Genomic DNA, 27,097 nt, shown 5'->3' on the forward strand with positions numbered 1-27,097 from the left:
CAACATTGGTACTGAAAAAGCACTGACAGATCCTCAAAGTGCAAATCGATCTTCAACATCAAAAACAGTCCATCACCAAGTCATAAAAGACAAAGGGACTTACCACAAAGTTTCTCCTTATTCCATTAATCTCAAGTTTCAAGTATGAAAAAATACACCCGAACATTTGACTCATTGGTTGGTGCATAATCCCCTGCTTAGAGAGCAGGGTTTGAATCCCCCCTTCCCCAATTATAAAAAAAAAAAAAAGTATGAAAAAATATTTTGTCAGTATGGTTGAGGAAACCACATGGCAGACATGATCAATCAAAAGTGCCATACGCCAACATCAGGAAATGTGTACTAGCAAACAAAATTACCCCCTCTAGGTCGTAGAAAAGCACATAGTAAGATCCAATACCGCACTACTTAATTTGTTTATGCTACTTGATCCAGTGCATCTGCACAAACTGATCATGACACTTTCCATGCCATGAAACAGGAGAGATTAAGTGCAACAACATATCAAGGTGTCCAACCAGCTTCCTGACTGCTGTGCACATTTTGTTTTTGTTCCCAGTACTATCATTATCTACTATTTGATGGGATTCATCACTCCTTGCAACTTGACCCAACTTATCTTAATCATGGTACTGCTAAACTCTAAATATCCGGACCAATCAAGTGGATAAGACAATTTAGAGGACTATCTCTACAAACAAATAACATCACATATTTTTCAACAATCAATTCAACAGCATTGCCATTGCATTCTTCAAACCAAATAAGCAGCCGAAGCAATAATCACAGCTACAATGAGAATAGCTAGTAAACGTTGTAATTATAAACAATGAGTATATACAATTATATGTACATTGAACTTGAATTGGAAACATAACAAGGCAGAGATTTTGGAATACCCAATTAATCTCCAAATCAGCAAACGGAAGCCAATCTCATCGGAACCTTCTCCCTGTCCCCAGCATCCTCGATCCCATTTGCCACAATTCTAATCACCTTCTTAAAGGCAAAATGCACGCAATTCGACAACGCGATCCAGCAAATCACCTCATAAACAAAATCCAAAGCCGTACCAGTCCACGGAGACGATGACGACGACGATTCATCCCAATTTTGCCCTCCAAACTCGCCAAAATTCCAACCACTCCCACCCCAACTGCTTCCCCCACCGCCACCACCGCCACCGCCGAACGGACCGTATCCATCGCCACCATCACTCGCGAAGAAGAATCCGTAATCTTCGCCGTCGTTGGGCTCACCGCCGCTGAATGACGTCCGCTTGGTGCGCCGCTTTCTTCGAAGGAGAGTTCGAGGTAACGTCTTGTAGGAGTTCGGCTTGACGGGTGGAGGCGCGACAACGTCCACGGGGACGATTGTCGCGGTTACGTGGAGGATGCCGAGATTATCGGCTGATGACTCAGAGGAGAGGGAAAGGCAACCGTTTCCAGCGAAGTAATGGTGGCGGTCGAGAATCAATTTCGCAAACCCTAGGCCTTGGGAAGTGGCCACTGTTAGCGTATCGCAAATTAAGGAGAGGTCCATTAGCTAACAAAAAATCTGAATCGAAACCGAGAAAGGGAAATTTAACGAATTTTCAAAGAATTTCAAGGGAAGATTTTGGGGGATTGATTAAATTTGCGCGAAAAAAAAGAGGGAAAATTGGAGAAGGGAAGTTGGAATAGATTTGGGGATTTCCGTGGAGGGAAGGTAAATGACCAAAAAAAAAAAAAAGTCAAAACGCAACGTCTTATTCATTTGGCGGTTTGGACGGCTGTTGAATTTTGACGGGTGGCAGTCGGAAAACCTCCCGAAACAAAACTGGGCCTTGAGCTGAATCTAGGCCCAATTACAGGCAGACAAATACTAGGGCTGGATCTGTCTAAATACCAATTCGGGCCCAATATTCTTACCACCTCATGATTATTATTCTTTTATATATACTTCCATTGCTAATGAATTAAATTTGAGAGAAATTATAATAAAATGATAAACATATAAACTCTAATATATTGTTTTAAAGAATGGTTAAGGAACCGCATTCGATCCTTTAATCGTATCAAACTTTAAACTTATCTTGTTCGAGAGGAATGAAAGTAAGAAAGAAAAAGGTTTTACTTTGATGATTAGGTTAGGAAGTGGGAAAGTGATTATAAAACCTAATCATTTAATTAGAGAAAATTTTAGGTCAGTTATTCTTTCCATCCTTCCTAATAAATAAAACCTTATTGAATTTTATATTTTATCTCTATTTGGACAAATTGTCATAGTGATATGTAGATAATTTCATTTTCTTTATTTTTTTGTCATATACTAAACTATTCAATAAGATTATTTCGTAAATATTTTTTCTTTAATATAAAAGAAAACATAATATCAATAATGATATGAAGATCAATAAATTATATCAATACATTTTAATATAAGTTGGATTCAATCTCAATTAAAATTTCAAAATGTGATTAGAGATCACTCGAGTTAATATTATTAATTTTAATTTTTTTATTAAATAAGGTGGTACTAAATAAAAATAAAAAAAAACAATAATTAAACTGTTTGAAGTTTACCTTTCTATTTTCCTTTTAATAAGTGAAAAAGAATAATCGATCATAAAATTTAATTTGAACAGTAAATATAATCATTCGAGATAATATTTATATTAAAAATTTATGAATGATGTGAGTTTATTTTCTATCATGAAAATGGGTAATAAACTTACATTTAACTACGAATTTATTTTCAATCCTAAAATTTATATAATCGCGATACCTAACTGGGCCTTCGAAATGGACACCAAAAGTCGCTCAAATGATTTGTGGGCTTTAATTTAACTGGATGGGCTGAAATTGAGCCCAGGCAAGCCCATTTATTAGTTCATCTCAAAAACCCTAATCTTAACAAACTTTTCTCCCACCGTTATAAAAGCCGCCTCCCCCTTTCTTCGCGAAAACCCTCGTGTTTCCGCTCATAGAGAGACACAGGACAAGAGAGGGAGAGAAGAAACCAAACCATGGTGTCTTTGAAGCTCCAGAAGCGGCTCGCCGCGAGCGTCCTCAAGTGCGGGCGTGGCAAGGTCTGGCTCGACCCTAATGAAATCAATGAAATCTCCATGGCCAATTCCAGTAAGTTCCTTGCCTCGCTAATTTTTTTCTCCTTATTTAATTCATTTCTAAATATAAATTGGAATCTGTGAATGCAATATGATTTAGAATATAGATCCTTGTTGCTATTGTTCGTCCTTGATTGTTTAGGGTTTGTTCGGTTACTTAGAAAACGTGGGAAATGAATGATAGATTTGGGATCTGAAGTTCTACTCATTCAGAGCTGGTAGATATAGTAACAAATTTATAGAAATTTTGTTTGCTCGAAACGAGTTCTGTAAAATTAAAAAAAAAAAAGGGGCTCCGAATTAATTTTTTTTGCCTATTTATTATTGTGAAACTTTGGAGTTTAGTCCATTTTTGTTCCAATGAATCTTAAATTGAATGGGTTGCAATCTTGGGCGTTTCACGTTGTGTTTCGTGTCACTTTGTGAAGTAGCTTTTGCTTTTGTTATGTTTAAATGAAGCTGTTAATAATTTGATTACTGTTTGCAGGGCAGAACGTTAGGAAACTGGTGAAGGATGGTTTTATCATCAGGAAGCCTACCAAGATTCACTCCCGTTCTCGTGCACGCAGAATGAAGGAGGCCAAGAGAAAGGGCCGACACTCTGGATATGGTATGATTAATCCATAATTCAGAAGCATATATTTAATGTATTGGATGCATAATTGGGTTCCCTTTCTTGGTCATAGTTCACTGTAAGTAAGGCATAATGTCTTCTTTATGCTTTCAGGTAAGAGGAAGGGTACCAGGGAGGCAAGGTTGCCGACAAAGATCCTCTGGATGAGGAGAATGCGTGTATTGAGGCGTCTTCTCCGTAAGTACAGGGAGTCCAAGAAGATTGACAAGCACATGTACCATGACATGTACATGAAAGTCAAGGGTAATGTGTTTAAAAACAAGCGTGTTTTGATGGAAAGTATCCACAAGTCTAAGGCTGAGAAGGCAAGAGAGAAGACACTCTTTGACCAGTTCGAGGCCAAGCGTGCCAAGAACAAGGCAAGCAGGGAGAGGAAGTTGGCCAGAAGGGAGGAACGCCTTGCACAGGTAATTTGAACATCTGTTTTGATTTATATATCAATATTGGGTGGGAGAATGATTCCTGTGTCTTGTGTGAAGTTAAATGTGGTGGGTTCATCAGTGTTTTTGGTTTGGGATGCTTCAAGTTGGTTACTTTGTGACCTTATCTTTTGGTTTCTTGACCATACAGGGACCTGGTGAGAAGGCAGCACCTGCATCTGCACCCCAACAGGCCGAGTAAGATTGCATGATGATATTGATGCATTGTTGTTTTATCTGCTTCAACAGGTCTAATTTGGAGTTCTTTTGATTTTTGCAGGGGAGTTAAGAAATCGAAGAAGTGAATGAAATCATGAAGATTGTCAAACTTTATATGTTAATGCCTTTTGTTTTCTTTGTAGGAGTTTGTTTGCAAAACTCTGTTTTCATTTATGTTAAAAATTTTAATTATAAATTACGGAATTTTGGAAACCTGGGAGCTGTTATGTTGGATGAAAATGTTTGTGATATTAGTTTATTGTTGAATTACTATGCATAACAAATGTTGCTTATTACTCTCCCCCAATCCCTGCTGTTCAACTTTTGCTAGTACAATGCCTATATGCTTGATCAGATGCTCAGGCGAAGGCTTGGTTGCATTTCCCAAATCAAGAATGGCCGACTGGGTAGCCACAGGCAAGTAAGTAAACATTGTACCACGTTTCTTTATGAAACTATGAGTCCAGTTCTACCTTATCTGCATCCGGGGGCTGTAGGTATTGCTTGATTCAATTGAGTCATAAATCTTATATCGGTTAGTTGTAGGTATTGCTTGATTCAATTGAGTCATAAATCTTATATCGGTTATGTATTAAAATGTGAATTGAGTATTTAAGTGTTTGCATGGTCTTAAATTGACGAGGATGGTGATAGAAGGTTGTGGCTGTCTTGCTCGTAGTATTGTCTCGGGCAAAGTGGGAAAAGGATTGGCAATTTGTGAGGATCATGGCCACGAGGCCCATGCCTCCCGATAACATCAAATGTTAATAACAGTGGGCCTTTTTCATAGGACACGTAAAACGGCAGCAAATGCTGGGAGGGCAGAAAGACAAAATTCCATTTTCAAGATCCCATGGGGATGCCAGTGCTGCACCCCCTTGTCATTTTCTCTCTTAAAAATCGTGGTCTCTTTTTTCATTGGTCATGGGAGGATCCGAGTCCAACCCATTCTAATCTAATCTTAACCGATAACTACAATGTAGTGGTAATTCTAAATGATCAATCTCTGTCCTGTCTTGATTATTTAATTGGAGCAATATGGTGTGTATTAAAATTATTTAATTTGGTACTTCTTGTCTAACTTAGTGAATGTAAGGTGAATAATCGGTAAGTTTGATAGGTTTAATTTAAAGAATTTATATAATTTAAGAATATTAAATAATATTTCAATCCAAATAATGGTAATGAAACTGAATTGATTGAATTTTCCATTTAAACCAACTAATACTCCCTCTTAGTTAATAGTTATTAACTAATCTTCTTATTGTGAGATGAAACCAGCAGCCTTAAGATAGTAGTTGAATGAATTAACCGCCAACCGCCAAAGCAAATTATCTACTGCAAGGTTTTTTTGTATATAATTAATTTCAGTGATTTTGATTTTCAAAAGCCCAAGGAATGGAGGCGTAATCAATAATCACTTGGGCGCATTAAATAATGTATACTTAAAACCGCCTTAAAGACATGGTCCGTGTCTTAGACTTCGGACCAACCGGAAAACCCGACAAACAATTTCCAGATTCAGTCGCACAGATTTTTCATTTAATTTCTACGTTCCAAACGAAGACAAAAAACAATACCATTCAAAAGGCCAATTCCGTCTCTCCCTCTCCTTTCTCTTCCTCTCAGAAGCTCTGGATCTGAATTCCCATTTCTTTTTCTCGAAGTCGATCTTCTTTTTTTAGTATTTTTATCAAATCGAACGGAAATATCAATTAATATAAATGGCGTCGGAGCAATTGATGTCCGAAGGTGGACCACGGTACTACCAGATGCAATCGGAGCCGTTACCGTCGATGATGTCGTCGTTCTTCTCGTTCGCTCAAGGTGTCGCTCCTGAGTCGACTCGGATTTTCGATGAGTTACCTAAAGCCACCATCGTCTCCGTCTCCAGACCCGACGCCGGCGATATCAGCCCCATGCTCTTATCTTACACCATCGAATTCCAATACAAACAAGCAAGTTTTCGTCTCTTCGTTTCTTCAATCAATTCTTTCTAAATTTGCTTTGGTAGTTTCAATTCGAGTTGAGTATATGTTCGATCTTACTTGCTTTTATGCTCGTTTCTGCGTTTTGATTCTTCAGTTTAAGTGGCGGTTATTAAAGAAAGCTTCACACGTTTTTTACTTACACTTTGCTTTGAAGAAACGATTGTTTATTGAAGAAATTCATGAGAAGCAAGAGCAGGTCTGTGGAGAAAACGACGATGATCATCTGTGCTTTTGCTGCAATTTGAAATTTCTGTTATTAATAACTGTTTACTTCTTAAGGTTTAGGATTTTGATGTGGTTTTCACTCTGAATATTATTATTATATTAAAGGTTAAAGAATGGCTTCAAAATCTAGGAATAGGAGACCATACGCCAGTTGTGCAAGATGATGATGAACCAGACGATGATGCTGTTCCTTTACATCATGATGAAAGCGCTAGAAACAGGTGATCGTTATTACCGCAAAATTTCAAATAATAGAAAAGAAAATTTAACCCATCGTGCTTATGACTGCTTTTTTTTTTGTTCTACTTAGAGATGTTCCTTCAAGTGCTGCTCTTCCAGTTATTAGACCAGCCTTGGGAAGGCAGTCTTCTATGTCTGACAGAGCAAAGGTTGCGATGAAAGAATATCTGAATCACTTTCTTGGAAATATGGATATTGTTAACTCTCGAGAGGTATGCCTTCGACTTTTCCTCAACATGGTGATAGCATGATGTGTCCGTGGCAATCATTTGGTGTTCATTTACATGCATCTTCATAGGTATTAGATCTTTCTTTGGTATACTTTACTATGCCTAGAAAATAAACCAGGTAATTTCAGTTTTACTTTAGTTACTATTGATGTGCTGAATTTCCCCTCATGTATTTGTGTTGAAAATAAATGATCAAATTCAACTTAGCTTTCCTTTTTTTCATGCAATGGAATCATGAAGTAGATGAACCTTATTAATTGCTGGTTCAGTAAAATGTAAGTCAATAAATTGAAATTGAAATGATTATGTAGTCGTAGTCAGAGTTCTTAAATTCAAGTGCCATGGATTTACATATAGAACTTAGAACTAGGAATGTGGTTACTAACTGCTATGTATTTTATGTTCTGAGTTTTTTTGCTCAATTTGTGCTTTTTTATTGATTGTATTAGTATCTCTCTCAATTTTCTTGTAGGTTTGCAAGTTTTTGGAGGTTTCAAAGTTGTCATTTTCACCAGAGTATGGCCCTAAGCTGAAGGAAGATTATGTAATGGTGAAGCATCTACCAAAAATTGCAAAAAATGATGATTCTGATAGATGCTGTGCATGTCATTGGTTCAGTTGCTGTAATGACAATTGGCAAAAGGTAGTGTGATCTCATTTCTGAAAGCTCAGTCTATATTCAACTTAAATGCACTTGTTTCAGAGCATATGTTGCACCTGCATGTGGTGCAGCAAGTACTAGTTGCCTCTCTTCTCTCTCTAAATATTCTTGGTAGGAGGACAACTGGCATAATAGTGTGCCTTTTTTGTGCTTCAGCATGGATCTAAATTTAAGAGGTATCACTTGGTCAGCTGTGCTGAGTTCTGGAGAATATGCATAGGAATCTCCTACTGTCCTTAATGGGTGATATGGGTTAAATTAAAAAAAAATTATAGGATTTGGGAAGAGAGTTTTGAGATGGAATTATGGTTGTCATATATTGATTCTTATGCTTGCGAATTTTGGTCTAGTTTTTTTGGTGTTATTGGATTGTACCTTACTGAAAATGTTCGATTTGTTGTACCTTTCTCTTGCCATATGGACAATAGCTCTCTGGTTTGGAGCATAATATAACACTCCTTTGCCATCATTTTGGATATTTTCACATTTTTAGTTTATTTAATTGACCTGTGTTTTTCTATTCTCATGTCTAATGATCGTATACAGGTGTGGGCTGTACTGAAACCTGGATTCTTGGCCTTGCTGGGAGATCCTTTTGATACTAAACCTTTAGACATAATTGTTTTCGATGTATTACCAGCCTCAGATGGTAATGGTGAGGGCCGGGTATCATTAGCGGCAGAAGTAAAGGAACGTAATCCTTTACGCCATGCTTTTAAGGTCAGTAGAATATGTGCTGCTTGTTCTGTGGAAAATTTCCCCCCTGGTGGGCACATTATTATTTACATTTTACTAGTCATGTTAAAGTTTAAGTAAGATACATACTAAAATAGTTCTTCAATTAGAAACCTATGGTGATATTTCTGCCATTTTAAAAACATATTGAATCCTAAAGGTCATGATCATTAAACTATTATTAACATCACATTAGACATCAACCTTTAGGATTAAGACAAATTTTTGGGTTTTTGGATTGAAGATTTTATTGAGGGTATAAGTTTTCTTTCTACACATTAAAAGAATTATTTATCTCTACAATGGTGGGTTAAGTTTTATGTCTGATGAATATATCTAGAGAAATTCACTTTCTAACAGATAATTGGGAACTTCAAAAGGTCACATGTGGAATCCGGAGCATAAGGTTAAGAGCGAAGAGTAGTGCTAAAGTTAAAGATTGGGTTGCTGCTATTAATGATGCTGGGCTTAGGCCCCCTGAGGGTTGGTGTCATCCTCATCGCTTTGGCTCTTTTGCTCCTCCAAGGGGTTTGACAGATGATGGTAGTCAGGCTCAATGGTTCATTGATGGTAGGGCGGCTTTTGAGGCTATAGCTTCGTCAATTGAGGAGGCAAAATCAGAGGTCTGTCCTTTCTACTCTTACAGGTCAAAATGGATTGTAAGCAAACTGGTTTTTCTATTCTTTAGCATAAAAAGCTGTTGTATGATTTTAAGATTCATGCAGATATTTATTTGTGGCTGGTGGCTTTGCCCAGAATTGTATCTACGCCGTCCTTTTCATGAGCTGGCATCCTCCAGGCTCGATGCTTTGCTGGAAGCCAAAGCCAAGCAAGGGGTTCAGGTATTGTAATATTTCATTTATTTATTTCTAAGAAATCCATAAATAAGTTTCATTTTTGTGCAAATCAAAAAAGGATGTTGAATCCTTTACTTCATCAGACATATCATCTTGTTGATGGCTGTGTGTACAACTGTACATGAATTTGGACACAGATATCAAGGTGTAGATGGGTTAACCATGTATTGCTTCTCATTTTTTCTTCCATTCCATTTTGTCTTTCAGTGAGCTTATTCACTGTTTGATGGTTGAGGACTTATGGTTTTATTTGGAGCCATCTAAATTTTACAAACCTGATTTAACTATTACATTCATGTTTTTAAAACAAATTAAATATCTGCTCTACTATATAGATTTCTGTCCACTCCTGATGTAGAAAGTTGAATGTTAGCTAATTTGTTTTTTGATTATTTACTTGAAGAATGATCTGAATGTGTCTATGACTGCAGATATACATCCTTCTCTACAAAGAAGTTGCTCTTGCTTTGAAAATTAACAGTGTCTATAGCAAGAGAAAGCTTCTTAGCATTCATGAGAATGTGAGGGTATTGCGTTATCCTGACCATTTCTCTACTGGTGTCTATCTATGGTATGCATTGCTTGGAGAATTGAGTGTGTACAGGCATTTTAGTTGTAACCTTTTATCATTATAATATATTGGATCTTTTCTGACTTTGATATGGATTTCTTTTACCTATAGGTCCCACCATGAGAAACTTGTAATTGTTGATAACCAAATTTGCTTTATTGGTGGACTTGATTTATGCTTTGGTCGGTATGACACATTTGAGCACAAGGTGGGTGATAATCCTCCCTTAGTATGGCCTGGAAAAGACTACTATAACCCAAGGTAAGCTTTAAGCAAGATTCTCCTTTGAATGTTTTGATTAATATTTTTCAGAATTTTGATTCTGAATTTTGACTTATCCATTCATTTTGGCCTTTGATGAACTCATCAATTGTCAGTTATCATTAGTTTTTATGTGCTCAATTTATGCACCATTCTGTTTTAGTGTGATATTACCATAGAACAGTAGAAAAAGACACAATTACAATTTGTGATTGGATTTTTTGGCTGATAGCAGTGGCAACTTGCTTCTGCTTAAAGTATCTAGCACTTAGGTTTTAGGCTTGTACATGAATAGAAGTTGCCCAACAGTTTGCTGAATTCGAATGGTTCAATGGGGTAACTCCGAAGTTTGTTTAAAGAGATCATCAGTTTCAAACCCTTCAAGGGTATGTGTTTGCCCATTGTGCATCTTCCCCCCCACCTCCCCTTTCCGAGACTATTATGTTCTTGAAAAAAAGGGGTAAATATTCATGGTTATGACTTATGAGTAATTATGAGTTGGTTTGAAGCTGGCTTGCAGTAAATGTGTAACAAATTTTGCAACTTCATTTTCATCAGGGAATCTGAACCAAATTCATGGGAAGATACAATGAAAGATGAGTTGGATCGAGAAAAATATCCTCGAATGCCTTGGCATGATGTCCATTGTGCGCTCTGGGGACCACCTTGTCGCGATGTAGCACGACATTTTGTTCAGCGCTGGAACTATGCCAAGGTCCATACATATTTAGAATTAGTAATGCACAGTATTAACTTTGTTATTTAACAAAGGTGTGTGTGTTTCTTTCAGAGAAATAAAGCTCCATATGAGGAAGCAATTCCACTACTTATGCCTCAGCAGCACATGGTGATTCCACATTATATGGGAAGAAGCAAAGAGACTGACTCTGAGAGTAAGAATATTGAGGACAACAATAAAGGCATTAGAAGACAGGATTCCTTTTCTTCTAGGTCATCTTTACAAGATATTCCTTTACTTGTGCCTCAAGAGGCTGAGGAGTTGGATAATTTCAGTGGGTTTCCAAAGTTGAATGGGCTGGACTCTACTGCAAGCAAAAGTGCTTCTTTTGCTTTCCGAAAGTCCAAAATAGAACCAGCAGTTGCAGACACACCAATGAAAGGGTTTGTTGATGACCTTGACTCTTTGGATCTTCATTTGGAAAGATCTTTGGATGTAAAAAGGCAGCCTGGAAACAAAATTTCAGATCCAGAATGGTGGGAAACACAGGAACGGGGTGATCAAGTTGGTTTTGTGGATGATGCTGGACAGGTTGGTCCACGTACTTCATGCCGTTGTCAGGTGGGTTGTATTCTCGTTAAGACTTTGAATATTTGTATCTGCCTCATAAGATTGGTTCATGTTTCTGGATTTTGATATCCCTATTTCTTAGTCTTATTTTCGAAAGCACATATTCATTGAAATTCATGTCATATACTTTGGTAGACAATAGAGTACTGCTAGAAGACAATATATGTGTGTGTTGGGGGGGGGGAGACAAGAAAATAATATCATCCAGGTCATAATATTGGATCACACCATGAGTGCTATACGTTTGCAGCCATGCCTGATGTGCTTTCAACTTTTGCTAATGAAAGGACTATTATCCATCCTCTGCAGTTAGTTTGGGGTAGATGCAATGATGATATTAGTGTGATCTGTCATTATTTCTACCATTCTATTTGACCTTCTTTTCATTTGAAATGAGACTTTCAGCTTGTAAGGAGTGACAATCAGTGATGCTTTATATTTTCAGATTATAAGGAGTGTCAGTCAGTGGTCGGCTGGAACTAGTCAAATAGAAGAGAGCATTCACTGTGCTTATTGCTCCCTTATTGAGAAAGCAGAACACTTTGTTTATATAGAGGTATATGCTGATTTTTAGTCTTTTACTTTGCATTTCATTATGAATCATGTAATTACATGATGTACTCTCCTTACTTTGTTTCATTCTTGCACAACTTTTCCAGAATCAATTTTTCATATCAGGCTTCTCAGGAGATGAAATTATTCAGAATCGCGTGTTAGAAGCATTATACCGGCGTATTATGCGGGCATACAATGATAAGAAGTGTTTCAGGGTTATTATTGTCATACCACTGCTTCCTGGTTTCCAGGTTTTAATTTTTGGCCTGTACTCTTTTAACTTGGGATTTCAGATAATAGTATTACGTTTGGACTAATTTTAAGTTTAACAGGGGGGTCTTGATGATGCTGGTGCAGCATCTGTGAGAGCTATAATGCATTGGCAGTATCGAACCATTTGCAGAGGACAGAATTCAATATTGCATAATCTTTATGATCTTCTTGGCCCTAAAACTCATGATTACATATCTTTCTATGGCCTTAGAGCATATGGTGAACTTTTTGATGGAGGTCCTGTCGCTACCAGTCCGGTATTCTCTTGCACTGATGCTAATATTTGCCAGTTCTGTTTAATTCTCTTTACAGTGGCATAAGATGTCATAGCAACTTATCAAAGAAAGTTTAGCATGCACATTTTTTGATGATTTATTTGTTCCTCTGTATCTGCAGGTATATGTGCATAGTAAAGTCATGATAATTGATGACTCTACAGCCTTAATTGGATCAGCTAATATTAACGATAGAAGTTTACTTGGCTCAAGAGATTCAGAGGTATCAGTGCATAATGGAACAATTCCACATTTTTATACCCTTGACTAAGATATGACATATCCATATCACATCTGCAAGATGTTTGATGTCACAACTGATATTTCAGATTGCTGTGCTTATTGAAGACAAAGAACTAGTTGATTCACAGATGGGAGGAAATCCATGGAAGGCTGGAAAATTTGCTCTGAGTCTTCGCCTCTCATTGTGGTCTGAACATCTTGGTCTTCACCAAGGAGAGGTTTGTGAGCCATCCATCATCCATTTTTAGCTGTAGTGGCAGACCAGTCATATGATTTTATAGAATGTCGTGTCATTCAGCTGATAAATTTGTTCTTCCTTTTCCTTGTTGTGCGCCTCAGATAAATCAAATAATCGATCCCATTAGTGATTCGAGTTATAAAGATATATGGGTTGCAACTGCAAAGGTGACAATTGCTCAATAACCTGATACATGCATATTATTTCGAATAAAAAGGATTACCATCTGTAACTCTTTAACTCCCAAGTAACAAAAATCGAATGATTTATATGACAGATGAATACAACAATCTACCAGGATGTGTTTTCCTGTGTCCCGAGTGATCTCATACATACCAGGTACAACTCCATCTCTTTCTTACTCCTTTCCTTTTCTCTTTGGTTACCCTATTACTGCACTAACCCCATGTACGAGATGAACTTGCCAGGCTTGCGCTCCGACAAAGCATAATGTTTTGGAAGGAAAGACTTGGGCACACTACGATCGATTTAGGAATAGCCCCTGAGAAATTAGAATCATATCACAGTGGAGATATCAGAAAAACAGACCCCATGGATAGATTAAAGTCAGTGCGAGGACATCTTGTTTCTTTCCCCTTGGATTTCATGTGCAAAGAAGATTTAAGACCTGTGTTTAATGAGAGTGAATATTATGCATCTCCTCAAGTTTTTCATTGAGTGGGGGAGATTATCGAAGCCCCATTTTTTCGCTTCAATCGCATAAAATTCCTCTGTTTTTTTTTTTTTCTTACAAATTTGCTTCTTATTTTTTTAACAAATTTGCATAGAAATCATAGAGAGAAAAAGAGAAAGCTGACTTTATTAAGAAAATGTATATTTCAATCATTCTTTGTATAAAATTCAACACCATACTTTTACATCTCTGATTTATTCTCAACTACGAAGATTCTGTATAAATGTCTACACTGTCTCTTGCATCTTGAAGCTTCTTTGCTCGCTCATCTTCTCCCTCGTAGTGTTGTTAGAAACAAGCTTTTCCCCTTGCAAGAGTATCCACATGGACCATCACAGGACTTTGTCCATATCCGTTCTGAGTCGATTGGTTTTTGTCTGAGAAGTCTCTAGAAGGAGACCGTTCCCAATGCATCCCCCGGTACAGGTGAGGAGTTTGGGGTTGGGATCCCATGCTCGGTTTTCAGAGTTAATCCTTCTCTCGAAGTTTCGGATCCATTTGGGATAACGTTGTACAGGGGTTCAATTCTGATAGTTGCAAATCATCCACAGATTTTGGAAGTGCCGCATGCAATCAGCTACAATAATTCGGGTCACTGCTTTTCCTTTTCGAGCATGCTGGGTGTCGGCTGAACCAAGGCCACAAACTTCTGGCAACGAAAACAACATCCACTACAGAATTCCTAACCGAGCTCCCCACCATTTTCTTAAATTGGCGATTGAAGCATCAAATTATTGTGCTGGAAGAAAGACATCCAAAAACAACTTACCATTGGGTCAAACAATTTTTTTATGCTCCTACAAATCTTTATTATTTTCTCTCGTTTATTCCTCAACTCTCCAATATTCACATTTTGACATTGTTTCTCTTCTTGGACCAAGATCTAGTACTCTGAAATTGGGTCCCAGGGCTTGGATTCCATAATTATTCCTGAATCATTGTCCATCCCACCACTATTATGTGGTAGGAAAGACTATTATCAAATAAATTTAGTACGTGGTACAAAAATTTTGGTATTATAAAATTTTCTTGACCAAATTGATATCGCAAAGTTTAAAATGATTATAGAATAATAAAAATAGACATTATATCGTATGATACGTTAAATATATAAAAATTTTATTGAATTTTTACGTTAAACATAAAATATCTATATACATATAATTATGTAAAACTAAAGCAACTTTCTCAATCCAGCAGTGAATTTTGTTCTAAGGGTCTCAATCACGCCTCTCACTCTATGGTCCCTAAATTCGGCTGGCTAACTGGCAGCCATGTGTTTGGTGTTTCTCGTTGGGGCTTGGAAAAATAAAAAAATAAAATTATCATTCTCTTTTAAATGCTATTAATTTATTCATAGTGGCTCATAACATCATTAATTTAGTTATCTCCATATTTTTAACGTACTAATGCTTTCACAATCACTGCTTCTATTAACTACTCCTTTGATTAATACTATTTTTATCTCCAACCATTTTCATCCATGAAAATATCTTATTTAATTACTGTTCATTGATTTGTTCATAAAAAAAATTTATAAGCTTCTGACCGACTTTCTCATTGTATATTCTTGTTAATCGAAATCTTTAAGGTTTAATTTCAATCTTGTTTTCAATCTTTAAGCTTCCGATGTAATATTAAATAATAAGTTTTAAAGTAGAATGTTTAAAAAATAACGAGTTTCTTACTTGTTGACATTCTTAATGATGTTATGTTTTGTATGAAATTGTTTTTCAAAATGTCCAAACTACCCATTGTTTTTGCATTATTCAGCAGTAATATCAATGACATTTTGGTCCTTTTGATGCCCTGCTGCTTATGGTTGCTTTTTGTGAAGATATACATTACTTACGTACACTAGGCTTGCAGTTTTGTTGGACAAAAACAAATGGAGTACAAGCAATTCGAGACTTCTTCTTCTCCAAGAATCAGCCGGGTTCAATCAAGTGACGCAAGATTCCGGCCATCGACATCGGAGTTACCAAGGAATCGTGTGGTTTCAGCCATATAGCTGATCGTTTTATTGAATCAAACCCCTGGAAAACAAGGTATATGACATAGATATATATAGAGTTGATCGTTTTCTTTCTTATTCTACATTTCTTGGAGAGTTAGGCTGTCAGTTATGGGATATGAAAGATGAATTCTTTGAATGGAAAATGGAAAGCTTTAAAGGTATTCATGCAGTTAAAGAAAACTGAGACGGTAAATTTTTCTGTATGTTTAGTCATCTTTTGTTGGTAAAACCAGAAGGAGTCTTTCGCTTGTTGAATCAAGGGGCTGAAACAAGAAAATAGAAGCGATGGTGCTTATCCCATCATTTCTCGATGGATTGGCAAGAACAGTTTCGATCAAGAAAGGGAGGAATGGTGGTCAGACGGATGTTGGAAGAGAAGCAGCGGAAACCATGGCCAAAGATGCGAAGAAGAATGAACTGATGAGGAGTTCCTCTGGTACAGTCAAGTCCATCAAGTCGAGCAATTTTGCCTCCGTCTGCTCCAAGAGAGGACAGAAAGGAATCAACCAGGACTCCGCAGTGGTCTGGGAGGTATATATAAAGCTAAACTTTTAAAGATCGGTTTCTTTACATTGTAAACAGCTGTTTTGTTGGTTTTTTGGGTTGTTCCTTCTGGTTAATTTGATGAGTATGGTTTTTTCCTTTGTAGGAATTTGGATGCCAAGAAGACATGATCTTCTGTGGTATCTTTGATGGGCATGGACCTTGGGGCCATGTTGTAGCCAAAAGGGTTAGGGAATCAGTGCCTCCTTCTTTACTATGCCACTGGCAGAAAAATCTTGCCTTGACCTCCCTTGGTCAGGAATTGGACACGGAAGTACTGAACAGAAGTATTCATCAGTTTGATGTCTGGAAGCAATCTTACTTGAAAACTTATGCTGACATTGACCTTGAGCTTAAGCAGCATCCTGGGATAGATTCTTTCCGTAGTGGGACTACTGCCTTGACAATCATCAAACAGGTAGGTACACACAGGTTAGCAATATATAATTTCTCTTTTTGTTCATAAAGAACCTACCTAATTTCTTCCTGTTGGATTTCTAGGGTGAACATCTTGTTATAGCAAATGTTGGGGATTGTCGGGCGGTCCTGGCAACCACCTCAGATGATGGCAATTTGGTACCACTCCAGCTTACAGTTGACTTCAAGCCTAACATCCCTGGTTAGGACTCTCTCCATTTCTCCCTATGATTTAGCTATTACCCTTTTTCTCACAGCTTTTAAGGATCTTATTTCTTGATTATGTTGATGCTAACAGAGGAGGCTGAAAGGATAACACAGTCGAAGGGTCGAGTCTTTTGTTTAGGAGATGAACCCGGGGTGTACAGGGTCTGGATGCCTAATGGGAACACACCAGGGCTAGCTCTATCAAGAGCCTTCGGTGACTACTGTGTCAAAGAGTTTGGGCTCATTTCTGTGCCTGATGTGACCCAAAGAAACATAACAAGCAAAGACCAATTTGTCATTTTAGCAACAGATGGGGTATGCACCTTCTTCCATGGCAGCTCCCTTTCTCTTTCCTTCTCATTTTCTTTTGCCTTGTAGTCAAAGAAGAGCGAGTAATCACCCATGGTTTTTCCTTTTTTTTTGGGATATTCTGCTTAGGTGTGGGATGTTGTTTCCAACCGAGAAGCAGTGGAGATTGTTTCTTCAGCAGAAGATAGGGAAAAATCAGCCAAAAGACTGGTTCAATGTGCCATCCGAGCATGGAAATATAAGAAAAGAGGCATTGCCATGGATGACATGTCGGCTATCTGCCTTTTCTTTCACCCCACGCTGTCTCGAGAGGTCAACCTCGTCAAGGCCTCCAAAAAGGCTGGAATGAAGAAACTTGCCTAACTGCTTGTTGGCCATTGCCTTTCTATTTAGGTGATTCTATCTGTTAGCTCTATTGTAGCATATTGTGTATGGATGTAAACATGTTCGAAAGAGCTCATAAGCTGCATCTGCCCCAGCAGATGCTTCAAGTTTCAAATGAAGATCCAACTTTCATTCAATCTCTCAATAATTCGAGATACATTATGTCACGTTAAGTACTTAATTTCATATCATATAAGATAAATAAGAGATTCTGAAAAATTTATAAACGTGAACGTTACACATCTTATCAAGTTAATTTTTTGAAAAGAACGTAATGATCTCGTGATAAAGTGGTTTGAAAACAAATCCGATTCACGTCAAACACCTTTAAATGAAAGGCAAGCAAAGTAATTTTTAAAAACATTTATAAATATGGATGTTATACACTGTCAAATTAATTTTTAAAAAGAATAATAATTTCGTGATATAATGTATAATATTTATAAATTATTATTCAAACATATAATGTCACATCATAAATATATAATAATAAAAATTTATAAATCTTTTCAAATTATAAATATTTATTTATCGGAATAAGAATATTAATAAATTTGACCAAAGAAGAATGTTAAAGGTGTAATATTGTATTCACGAGCCCGTCACGTGACTTCTGTTCTACTTCGAATTGACAAAAACACCCCTATCCTTTGTCCAATTGCCAACTTTGACCAATCAAAAATGGGCCGTCGGCCCGTCTCAACATAAGCTCCAAAGTCCATGCCATCTCGCTCTCGGCCTCTCTCCCATGTCCAATTCTCTCTTTCTCTCTCTCCCTCTCTCGCATCCACCCACACTCCCGTGTATCCGCGCGTTTAGTTTACGCGCCACCACTCTCTGTCCGATCTCTTTCTTGACTCCAACCTCTTCCTTCACCGCCCGCCGTAAATTTCTCCGGATACCTTCTCCGATAATGAACTCCAACTCGAAACTCGCCGAGACTCAACCAGAGCTGACTCAGCTCGACGACTTGTCCGATTTCGAGAAGCTCCTGTCACCGAGCGGTCACATCTCTATATGCGGCTTCGGTTCCCTCCTCTCCGGTACGTACAGTTACTTAAGCTACCAATCGTTTTGATGATCGTCACCACGATTCATTGATCATCGCTTTATTGATTCTCGAGAGCAGAACGGAGCGCAAGAAGTACGTTTCCGAATCTGTTAAACTTCAGAGTGGCGAATTTGAACGGATTTAGGCGCGTTTTCGCTCACGTCGCTCCAATTTTCTTTGACCGCGGCATCGCCAAGCTAGAAACCAAGGTTTTTATCCTATGTTTGGTTGCTGAGAAAACGATGAAAATGACTTAATATCATTTCCTACTTATTTGGAACAATTTTAGGTGGAAAAAGTTGAACTTTGATGTAATTAATTTCAGGAGATATCAAGCTTAAGTGTAGAGCCTTGTGAAGGGGAGACCCTCATTGTTACAGTATTTGAGATTCAAAAATCAGAGGTGTTTCTTTCTTCTTTTTTCAAAATTTTGAATATTTGAGCTGAAAGATTTCATCTTCTACATATATGTGTTGCTCTGTAAGTCAGATTTCAGCTTTCATGGAAAGGGAACTCGAGTTCCGATTTCTAGCTGTAAGTTCCTTGGTACTTGGTTTCATGCTTGGCTATCCATTTTATTGCTTCAATGGTTATTGTGGATTTCCTTGTTTCTCTTACAGGTCTTGCCTGAAACACTTGATGGGGAGCCCTTTTCCAATCCTGCGGTGTGTGAAATTTGATTAATTACTTCTTTTCATGGCATTATGATCAAAGGGTTTATATGTTAGGTTGAGTTCTCAGTTTTTTTTTTTTGGTTTATTTTTGTTTGGGATATCAACGCAGGTGCTTTGCGCTCGTTATAGTGATGAGGAATTCTTTCAAATTAGATGCAAAGGTAGCTTCTTGACTTCACTGATATTACAGTTATGGTGGGTGCATGTGACTCTGTGATTGTGAGGGAAAGAAAGGATGGATTGTTATTAGTTCTTGATAGTGCTTCAAATAAAGGATGGATTGTTATTAGTTCTTGATAGTGCTTCAATGGTGTTTGTAACAAAAGCTTGTATCTTTGCACAGGAAGTAAGGACATTTATTGCCAGCATTATGGTCGATACAACATCGATAAGATTTGGCGTGATGATATCTTGCCATGCCGTGTTTATCTCAGACACTGGTATGTACTGATTTTTCTATGAATGCACATCTTATTCTGTAATCTTACAACCGTATAACCCTTGTGTTGAGTAAGTAACACAATGCCATTTTGGAGAAAGTAGTGAGTTGTCAATCCATTAGCAAATAATTAGCTCACTGCTTAGTTTCGAGATTGTTCATAAAGCCATCGGAACCCTTTTATATCCTTAATGCTTTGATGTTTGATTCAATGAATGTCAGCATACGGTCATATGAATTAGTATCCAAGAAAATATTCATGGATTTCCTATGCACTGAGTGTTCTGGTAGGACTAGGTGCATAGAATTGCTCATTTGTTCTATCTTGCTATGCTATTTATAACTACTGATACTAATGCATTGATTTGTTATACTACAGTGTATTGGCAGCTAAGAATCTTAGTGATGTTGCCTACAACAACTTTGTGGATCATACTTTTCTCGGGGACCGAACAACCACCATCCGAACATATTTGGCAACAACGGGATCAGGCATCATGGAAGAGGAGCCTCCGGAATCTCTCAAATCTCGCTATGGTGGTTAATATAAAACAAATTGACAGGCTATCCCTTTGAAAGGCTGTTGCATTTTGCCATTACAAGCTGCAACCATATTTTGGTGCTGACCGCCAAAAGAAAATTGTTTCAATGAAATCGTTCTTTGCTTCATTGTTGCCCCCTTCAACTGGCCTAGGGGCCAAACTAAACAGGGTTGATTGTATAACTTTCCAAGTTATCGTTCAAAGTATTTTTATGTCTTTGAGGTGGGAATTGAATCCTGTTTCTACAGTCTTAACATCGAGAAGAAAACTTGGAAGTATATCACTGACTTATTTCCCAAGCGTTTTACTCTAGATTTTGGCCGAATTCCCATGTCAGACTTACCAAGAAGACATCCGGAAATTTTAGAGGTTTAAGGAATTTTACAAAAATGCCCAGTTTTACATTTCAGGAAATATTTGGAAGTTTTTATGGAAGTTTGTGAGCCCAGCCCCAAGGGGCGTGGCTTCCAAAAATTGACGGGCAAGTCCCACCTAAGTAGGGCAGAACTCACTCGCCTTGAAAGAGTGTGTTCGATGTACAAGGTGTTGGCACGACCCGCCGTCTCTATACGATCATTGACGAGTCACCCTCCACCCCTGACAGGACAGGTTACGATCATTCTAGGATCCCCATGCAATATCTATAGACCGAGCTTTGCTCCTTACGTTCCAAAGTCTGTCGATGTGGGAATTTGGCTCCTCACGCGACTGGGTCAAGCTCCCACATGCAAGTGAACAAGGAAAATTAAATATAAATATAGCTAATTGAAAGACCTTGAGTCCTTTTATATATAGATATATATATATATATATATACATATATATATATATATAATCTCGTATTAAACATGTATATAATTATTAAGTCACTTGAATTTAAATTTTTGAAAATTATATTATTTAAATTCAAAAAATTATTAGATTAATAATGTTTAGACTCGAATTGCTATAAATAATATATGAACATATTCAGTCTAATGTGATTTTCGCATTACATTTCTGAGATCTTAAACTTATTAAATGAGTCTTGATTGTGATTGCGACAAATACAACTTTTTGAAAATAATGTAATTTAACTTCGAGAAGTTACTGAAAAAGCTATAAAACATGAAAAATGTGCAATGAGATTCTTTTACTACTATGTTATTCAATCTTGTAAAACTTCATAGCTACACGCTTCATCTTTTTCAAGTTCACTAATTAACAATTCCATCATTTTCTTATACATGGGCATATAGTGATCATTAATCATTGTTCTCGATAGCCGGATCTTACTGTACAGTTCTCGAGGTGTTTCATATATACCAACATGCTCATCGTTGGAACCATCATCGTCTAAGTTAGCAGCGTCAGAGGATGATGGTACAGAAACGATATGCATGACCCTGCCCGGAGGATAGAAGCGCAGGTTCTCTGAGGCATCCGACGAAGGGATGGTATTTTTACTTTCCGATACATCAGCAAGAACATTCTCCTCTTCTGTAATTTCTTTCGCCACGGCTGCTTCTTCTGCACGGGCCTGAAGATCGACTTCACTCTCCTGCCTCTTGAGCTCCTTCTCTAGTTCGTACCACAACTCACCACCAGTGATTTCATCCACCGAAGAAGTAGCAATAACTCTATCCACTGCGATCAGGGGCTCATCTTCATCTGTGTCATCACGCCCTGAACCACCACTGGAACTACATTCCACTTTGGTTTGTACTCGGTCTATTGTAACCACTTCAGTCACAAGGGCTTCAGAACTTCTTTCAGATATTACTGAACCTTCAGTCATATCATCCCCTTTAGGACTCAATGCTGGACCCACATTACGACGGCGAGGACCCATACAAGACCATGAAGATAGAGATGAGCGGCTTCTGACAACAGCTTGGGCGACATTCTGTGCACCCTTCATGACAACCTAAAGTTTAAAAAGAAGAAATCACCCGTCATATCCAAAACCGGAATACCTCATGAACATAAAATTGAAATGTGCATCTAGATTCTTAAACTCATCAAGCACTATGATTAGGAGAGAAGCTCAAACTACAGGTCAACACTTAAGGAAGCCCCTATATCAACATGCAATTTTTATCAGACAATGGAATTGCACATCTCAATAAACCAACGAATATGGAGGATCTCATTAAACAGGGAATTATCAGTTTTACCTTAGTGCTGCTAGAAACTGGTCGAAGAAGAGCACCAGCACCAGCAACTCTGGCTTTTGCACTAGCTATAGAGGGAAGACGAGAACCCAGAGCAGTAGCAGAACGGTAAACAACATTAAGGACCCTAGTATGTTCAACCTGATCCCGCAAATCATTTAACCAGGACGATGCTGTAACCTGATGATAACAACTTTTAGGTAAGGATCCTCATAGCATGGTAGATTCTAACCATAATAAACAATTGTTTTAACATTTGTGTTCTATTGAGGAGAAAATAGAAAACACCTCGGTGCGAAGGTCATCAACTGATGAAGCTGAAAATGTAGGCACTAAATCAGACCCATTGATGATAGTTGTAATGAAGTGCTTGCCTGACTCTGCTAAATCCCATGTCATACAGGCAGCTGTAATATAAAAACTTTGAGCATTTAGAGAGGAGCAGTATAAATTTAAAAGGGATAAAAAAGCCTCATTAAGTACATCTCATTAGAACCTTTCCGCAAAAGGAGAGCTTGAAACACAATTTTAACAACATACAAATTAAAGCCTTCCACATCTATCTCCATTCTTTATCTCTTACAGGACTATACAATTATCATCCATACATCAAAATTATGAGTGAGAAGGGCAAGTCCAATTAGGCTATTTGTTGTTGACAGAATACTTCATTTAGAAAATGGGAAAACACATCAATAAACACATTGAGAATAGCGTACTTATGAAACAATAATATGCTGAATCATTTACCTGGGGCAAATGTAAAACAAGTGCTAGAGGCAAATTCTTTCTGTTCACGAAGAATGTATGTTAATAATGCCGCTGTGCCGCCTCCAAGCGAATGCCCAACAATCTGACAATGAAACGAGACATTAGGTAAAAGATTTATAAATATAGGCTGGCAAATTATGTGCACTCATTATATCACAAAAGTACATAATTTCAACTGCAAGACTACTGAAACGCTTAACAAAAAAAAGCAAGATTACTAAAACAAAACTAAGAGGAAGGAACCTACAATTAAGTTCAAGAAAGCCAGACATCAAGGACAAAAGACCAACAGTAATTAGGCATTAGCAAAATATACACCATGTAGTTGAGAAGATGAAGAATCATAATTTTGGGAATTACAATGACACTAAAAATTGCAAAAGACATTGTTTATGTTGAATCAATAAGACAACTCTACACCTAAGTAGCTATGAAAATACAGGTTACAAATATTTGCAACGATTATGACTTTAAATTGAATGATTAAAAATTACCTTGACTTTGTAATCAGGATATTCACCAAGGGCCTTGAGCAGGCAAGGAGCACTGAGCTTTGCAATCCAACGAGCTGCAGCAACCATTCCGCAGTGAGCATATCCTAAAACAAGATTGCTAATCCCACCATCATGTAAAACTGAATGGTGGAAAGGCACCACTGCACCAGTTGCTGCTGTTAGTGTATCTTTAACGCTATGAGTACCACGAATCAATAGAAGGAAACACTTTGAATTTTTATCACGTATAATTGTGAAAGCAGGCTTCAAAAGCTGCAAGAATTATTCCAAAAAATAAATTAATACCCTAACAGAAGAGCTAGATCTGCAGTATTACACACGAGAACAGATGGAATGAACGCACACTACACAACTATCCTCAGTAACGCAATATTTACTTCATAAAATCAACTGCTCAATGCCAAGTTGGATTCCTAATAAACCAAAAGCAAATGGAAATGGTAAAAGAATCAAGCTGGAGGAGAAGTAGTCAACAATCTCTAAAGCTACCTTGACTATGGTGAGAGGTAAGCCATTTCCACAAAGCCTAAGAAATGGGAATTCCACATGGATATACTAGCCTACATCAACCACGAACAAAGATGCTCCCTTGGTTCTTAACTTCCTTACTTTACCTAAGTTTGATAAAAATGGTTAATCTTTTACGCCTTTCTCTCATTCTTTCCCCCACAACTAAGTCTCGGTAGATATTTTACCTGGCACATAAGCTACAATATTCATTCAGTATTCCGATTGGTTATCACAAGAAGACTCCTAACATTGGACCAGCAAGAAAACAATTAGCTGACTAAGTCTTCTTAACGGACTGGTAGGCCGTAGCCTGCTCAATTCATCAAACAATAAGCTGCCCTTTAAAATGTACAGCTAAAACAAACGAAGAAATGCTTTGAAGAGGGTAAACGTACCCCAGCTTTGGGCTTGTGAAGAAGAACATCTTCCAGTGAGAAACCGGCGGATTCTAAAAACACAGGAAACGGCTTCTTCGAGAAAAGCATACAAAGAGTTAACAACCTTAGCAGATTATTCAACTCCTTTTTAATCTCTTGGCCTTTAAGTTCCACACAATTATTTCCAGCATATACACTCGCCACTTGCAAATTTCCCTAACAAATAAAAAAAAAAAAGAACGTTTTTTAAGAACAAAATTTTTAATTTTTACCTAAAAGAATTAACTGAAATTAAGCAAGCGCGTGCAGGAAACGTACCTGCCTCCGCATAAGATAATTGATGCCAAAAGCCAAGTCGCCGATTGGCCATTTCCCGAGAGTCTCCGAGTAGGTGAATCTCAGAGTCTCCGATATCGTGGCGATTGCTTCTAGCCACGTGGCAGGCGCTTGAACTGGTCTTCTTGCTATTCTCCTCTTCACCGATCTGCTCGATTTCGATAAATCTTCGTCTTCGTCTTCTTCTCCGCCTCCTCCTACACCTTTGGCTGCAGATTTCCTTAACCAGACGTAGTACAGTACCACCACCGCCCCCGCAGCCGTCGCCATTGTCCCCGCTGCCATCGTCTCAGCTTTCCAGATCTCTCAGGCGATGAAGCAACAAATTCAAGATCGTCCAATGTACACAATCATCCCCCCGCTGATTCCTCCTCCACAAAAATCAAAACAAAATATAAACTTTTATTTATACTCTAAAAAAAAAAAAAACCTCTTTTTCGTTTAAAGTTGTTGGAAGTTGCAGAGGAAAGAGAAGAAGAAACCATTAAGGAAACGGAGAAGCTCGAATGACTAAAAAGGACTTAAACTTTTAAAAAATTGACGAAAAAAGTGCCGTTTCTCCAGCTGAATCAGCGAGGGCTTTTTTGTCCGTTTGCTCATTACAAGTAGATAGCAGTTGGGGGGGGCGCGCACGTTAGGCATCCTTTGAGCAACTGAATTACTAATATATTAATTTACTTAATTAAAAAAAAAGAAGGGTCGACACGGTGAGTTTTATTCGAGGTGGGGTCCATCAAAGGGCCCACTAATTGGCTGGATCCAACACAGGCTTATAATTGAATGGGGCCCCGGCCCATGAATAGTGGGGTTAATGAAGCTGCAAAAAGAGCCCCAAATTTGTGGGGCTGGGGGCACCGAAAATTCTTTTTTATTTGAAGGTCCTTTTCAATATTTTATGTGGTCCAAGCTTTGACTCATGTTAAAAAACATAAATGTTATTAATTATAGTTCTTTGGTTCTTTTATTTATTTCTTTTTTTTAGATTTCTAAATATAAAATCATATCTTCGATATATTATAATTTTTTTTTTCATATTAGAAAGCATTTAACTCTGTATTATTAAAACGAATTCAAATTTTAGTATAAAATATATTAAAATTGAAGCTTTTGTCTTAATTTCCGTAAGTGACAAAAGAAGTAATTTTTTGGTATAATATTTTATGAGAAGTATATTAGAATAAAATAAGATTGATTGAAGACGACATTGAAACGACTAGCGAAAAAGTGGAAACAACAGAGCGTTCAATTATTCGATAGTTGCTTTCTTGTTATTAATTTATTTCTTAATGTTTCTTACACGTCTTCAATTTTTTACTAATCACGGTTATAAAATAAAAATGATACTAATCGATTCTATGACTATGAGAATTATAATACTTAACGGAACATAAAATTAAAACAAAATAAATTATTAAAAAACTTTTAATAAAAATATAATTTTTTTTTCGGTGTCTTAACAAATGACAGTTAATCTATACATGCTTTTTAGTTTTATTTTGTAAGATTTGAAAGGGAATAAGCTGTCTAGAATCCAAGAGACAAAAGTTGCTTCCCGGGTGGCCAAGTTGATGTTATACCAAATTGTTACATTGGCAAAGGCCACCTTGATTTTCTCTTCCAAACTCAACCAGATGTCTATTATCACCATGCCATGCTTGGCATTGCTTTGGTTTTTTTTTTTTCTTCTTTTTCTTTAAATAGGAGGAAAGCCCTAAGTTTCCAAGTTAAAACTCTCATAGAGTCCTAAACAATCTGAAACCCAAATTATCCTTAAGCACTTTTGTTACGTTTTTCATATTGAATAAGTAAATGAAGGATCTTGAGTTTATAAATAAGAATGCTGCACACTTTAATAGGTTAATATTTTGGAAAGAAAATAATTATCTTATGATAAAATGATATCCAAATTAATCTAGATCTGATTTCGATGTCACATTAAGTGGCTTTAACGATGAACTAGGCGAGGTGACTCGACTCTTAATGAGTGCATCAGGGATTCGGATGGAAAAAAATATTATAAAATCTTATATCAAATAGATAAAAAAATAATATTAAACTTATAAGTATAAAGATTGCACACTTTAATAGATTTTTTTTTTTTGAAAAGAAGATAATA

General features: G+C 37.3%; 6 protein-coding genes across 7 annotated transcripts; 4 read left to right on the plus strand and 2 right to left on the minus strand.

Annotated features, from left to right (window-relative positions):
* Positions 1-714: 714 nt before the first annotated feature.
* LOC18603556 (glycine-rich protein) lies at positions 715-1,722 on the minus strand. The gene has a single exon (XM_007035601.3). It carries the CDS (start codon positions 1,540-1,542, stop codon positions 916-918), a length of 627 nt encoding a protein of 208 aa, XP_007035663.1. The 5' UTR covers positions 1,543-1,722; the 3' UTR covers positions 715-915.
* Positions 1,723-2,914: 1,192 nt separating this feature from the next.
* LOC18603557 (Ribosomal protein L19e family protein) lies at positions 2,915-4,662 on the plus strand. The gene is made up of 5 exons (XM_007035602.3): positions 2,915-3,119; positions 3,594-3,716; positions 3,834-4,147; positions 4,311-4,357; positions 4,440-4,662. Exons 1-5 carry the CDS (start codon positions 3,008-3,010, stop codon positions 4,462-4,464), a joined length of 621 nt encoding a protein of 206 aa, XP_007035664.3. The 5' UTR covers positions 2,915-3,007; the 3' UTR covers positions 4,465-4,662.
* A 1,174-nt stretch (positions 4,663-5,836) lies between these two features.
* PLDP1 (phospholipase D P1) lies at positions 5,837-14,571 on the plus strand. The gene is made up of 20 exons (XM_018119954.2): positions 5,837-6,336; positions 6,464-6,565; positions 6,700-6,815; positions 6,905-7,046; positions 7,537-7,707; positions 8,272-8,445; positions 8,841-9,083; positions 9,186-9,302; positions 9,749-9,888; positions 10,000-10,149; positions 10,708-10,864; positions 10,940-11,449; positions 11,904-12,014; positions 12,118-12,264; positions 12,346-12,543; positions 12,683-12,784; positions 12,891-13,022; positions 13,144-13,209; positions 13,320-13,381; positions 13,471-14,571. The coding sequence occupies exons 1-20, from the start codon at positions 6,103-6,105 to the stop codon at positions 13,718-13,720; spliced, it is 3,324 nt and encodes a 1,107-aa protein (XP_017975443.2). The 5' UTR covers positions 5,837-6,102; the 3' UTR covers positions 13,721-14,571.
* Positions 14,572-15,641: 1,070 nt separating this feature from the next.
* Positions 15,642-17,750, plus strand: LOC18603559 (Protein phosphatase 2C family protein). Of its 2 annotated transcripts, none has more exons than XM_018118653.2 (6): positions 15,642-15,784; positions 15,987-16,284; positions 16,403-16,714; positions 16,798-16,915; positions 17,012-17,235; positions 17,359-17,750. In XM_018118653.2, exons 2-6 carry the CDS (start codon positions 16,039-16,041, stop codon positions 17,590-17,592), a joined length of 1,134 nt encoding a protein of 377 aa, XP_017974142.1. In that variant the 5' UTR covers positions 15,642-15,784; positions 15,987-16,038; the 3' UTR covers positions 17,593-17,750. The 2 variants fall into 2 exon arrangements, with proteins under 2 accessions (XP_017974142.1, XP_017974141.1); XM_018118652.2 differs by having other exon boundaries at positions 15,644-15,784; positions 15,964-16,284.
* Positions 17,751-18,321: 571 nt separating this feature from the next.
* Positions 18,322-20,548, plus strand: LOC18603560 (uncharacterized). Its single transcript, XM_007035609.3, has 8 exons — positions 18,322-18,656; positions 18,743-18,873; positions 18,990-19,067; positions 19,154-19,198; positions 19,285-19,329; positions 19,448-19,499; positions 19,682-19,778; positions 20,157-20,548. Exons 1-8 carry the CDS (start codon positions 18,362-18,364, stop codon positions 20,320-20,322), a joined length of 909 nt encoding a protein of 302 aa, XP_007035671.1. The 5' UTR covers positions 18,322-18,361; the 3' UTR covers positions 20,323-20,548.
* Positions 20,549-21,434: 886 nt separating this feature from the next.
* On the minus strand, positions 21,435-25,600 carry LOC18603561 (lipase class 3 family protein). Its single transcript, XM_018120347.2, has 7 exons — positions 24,964-25,600; positions 24,664-24,861; positions 23,738-24,010; positions 23,223-23,325; positions 22,761-22,879; positions 22,476-22,652; positions 21,435-22,225 (listed from the first exon to the last, which is right to left on the minus strand). Exons 1-7 carry the CDS (start codon positions 25,264-25,266, stop codon positions 21,467-21,469), a joined length of 1,932 nt encoding a protein of 643 aa, XP_017975836.2. The 5' UTR covers positions 25,267-25,600; the 3' UTR covers positions 21,435-21,466.
* Positions 25,601-27,097: the final 1,497 nt, after the last annotated feature.

The sequence above is a fragment of the Theobroma cacao genome, chromosome 4 (genome assembly GCF_053813885.1).
Source record: "Theobroma cacao isolate CCN51 chromosome 4, ASM5381388v1, whole genome shotgun sequence".
NCBI classification, from domain to species: Eukaryota; Viridiplantae; Streptophyta; class Magnoliopsida; order Malvales; family Malvaceae; genus Theobroma; species Theobroma cacao.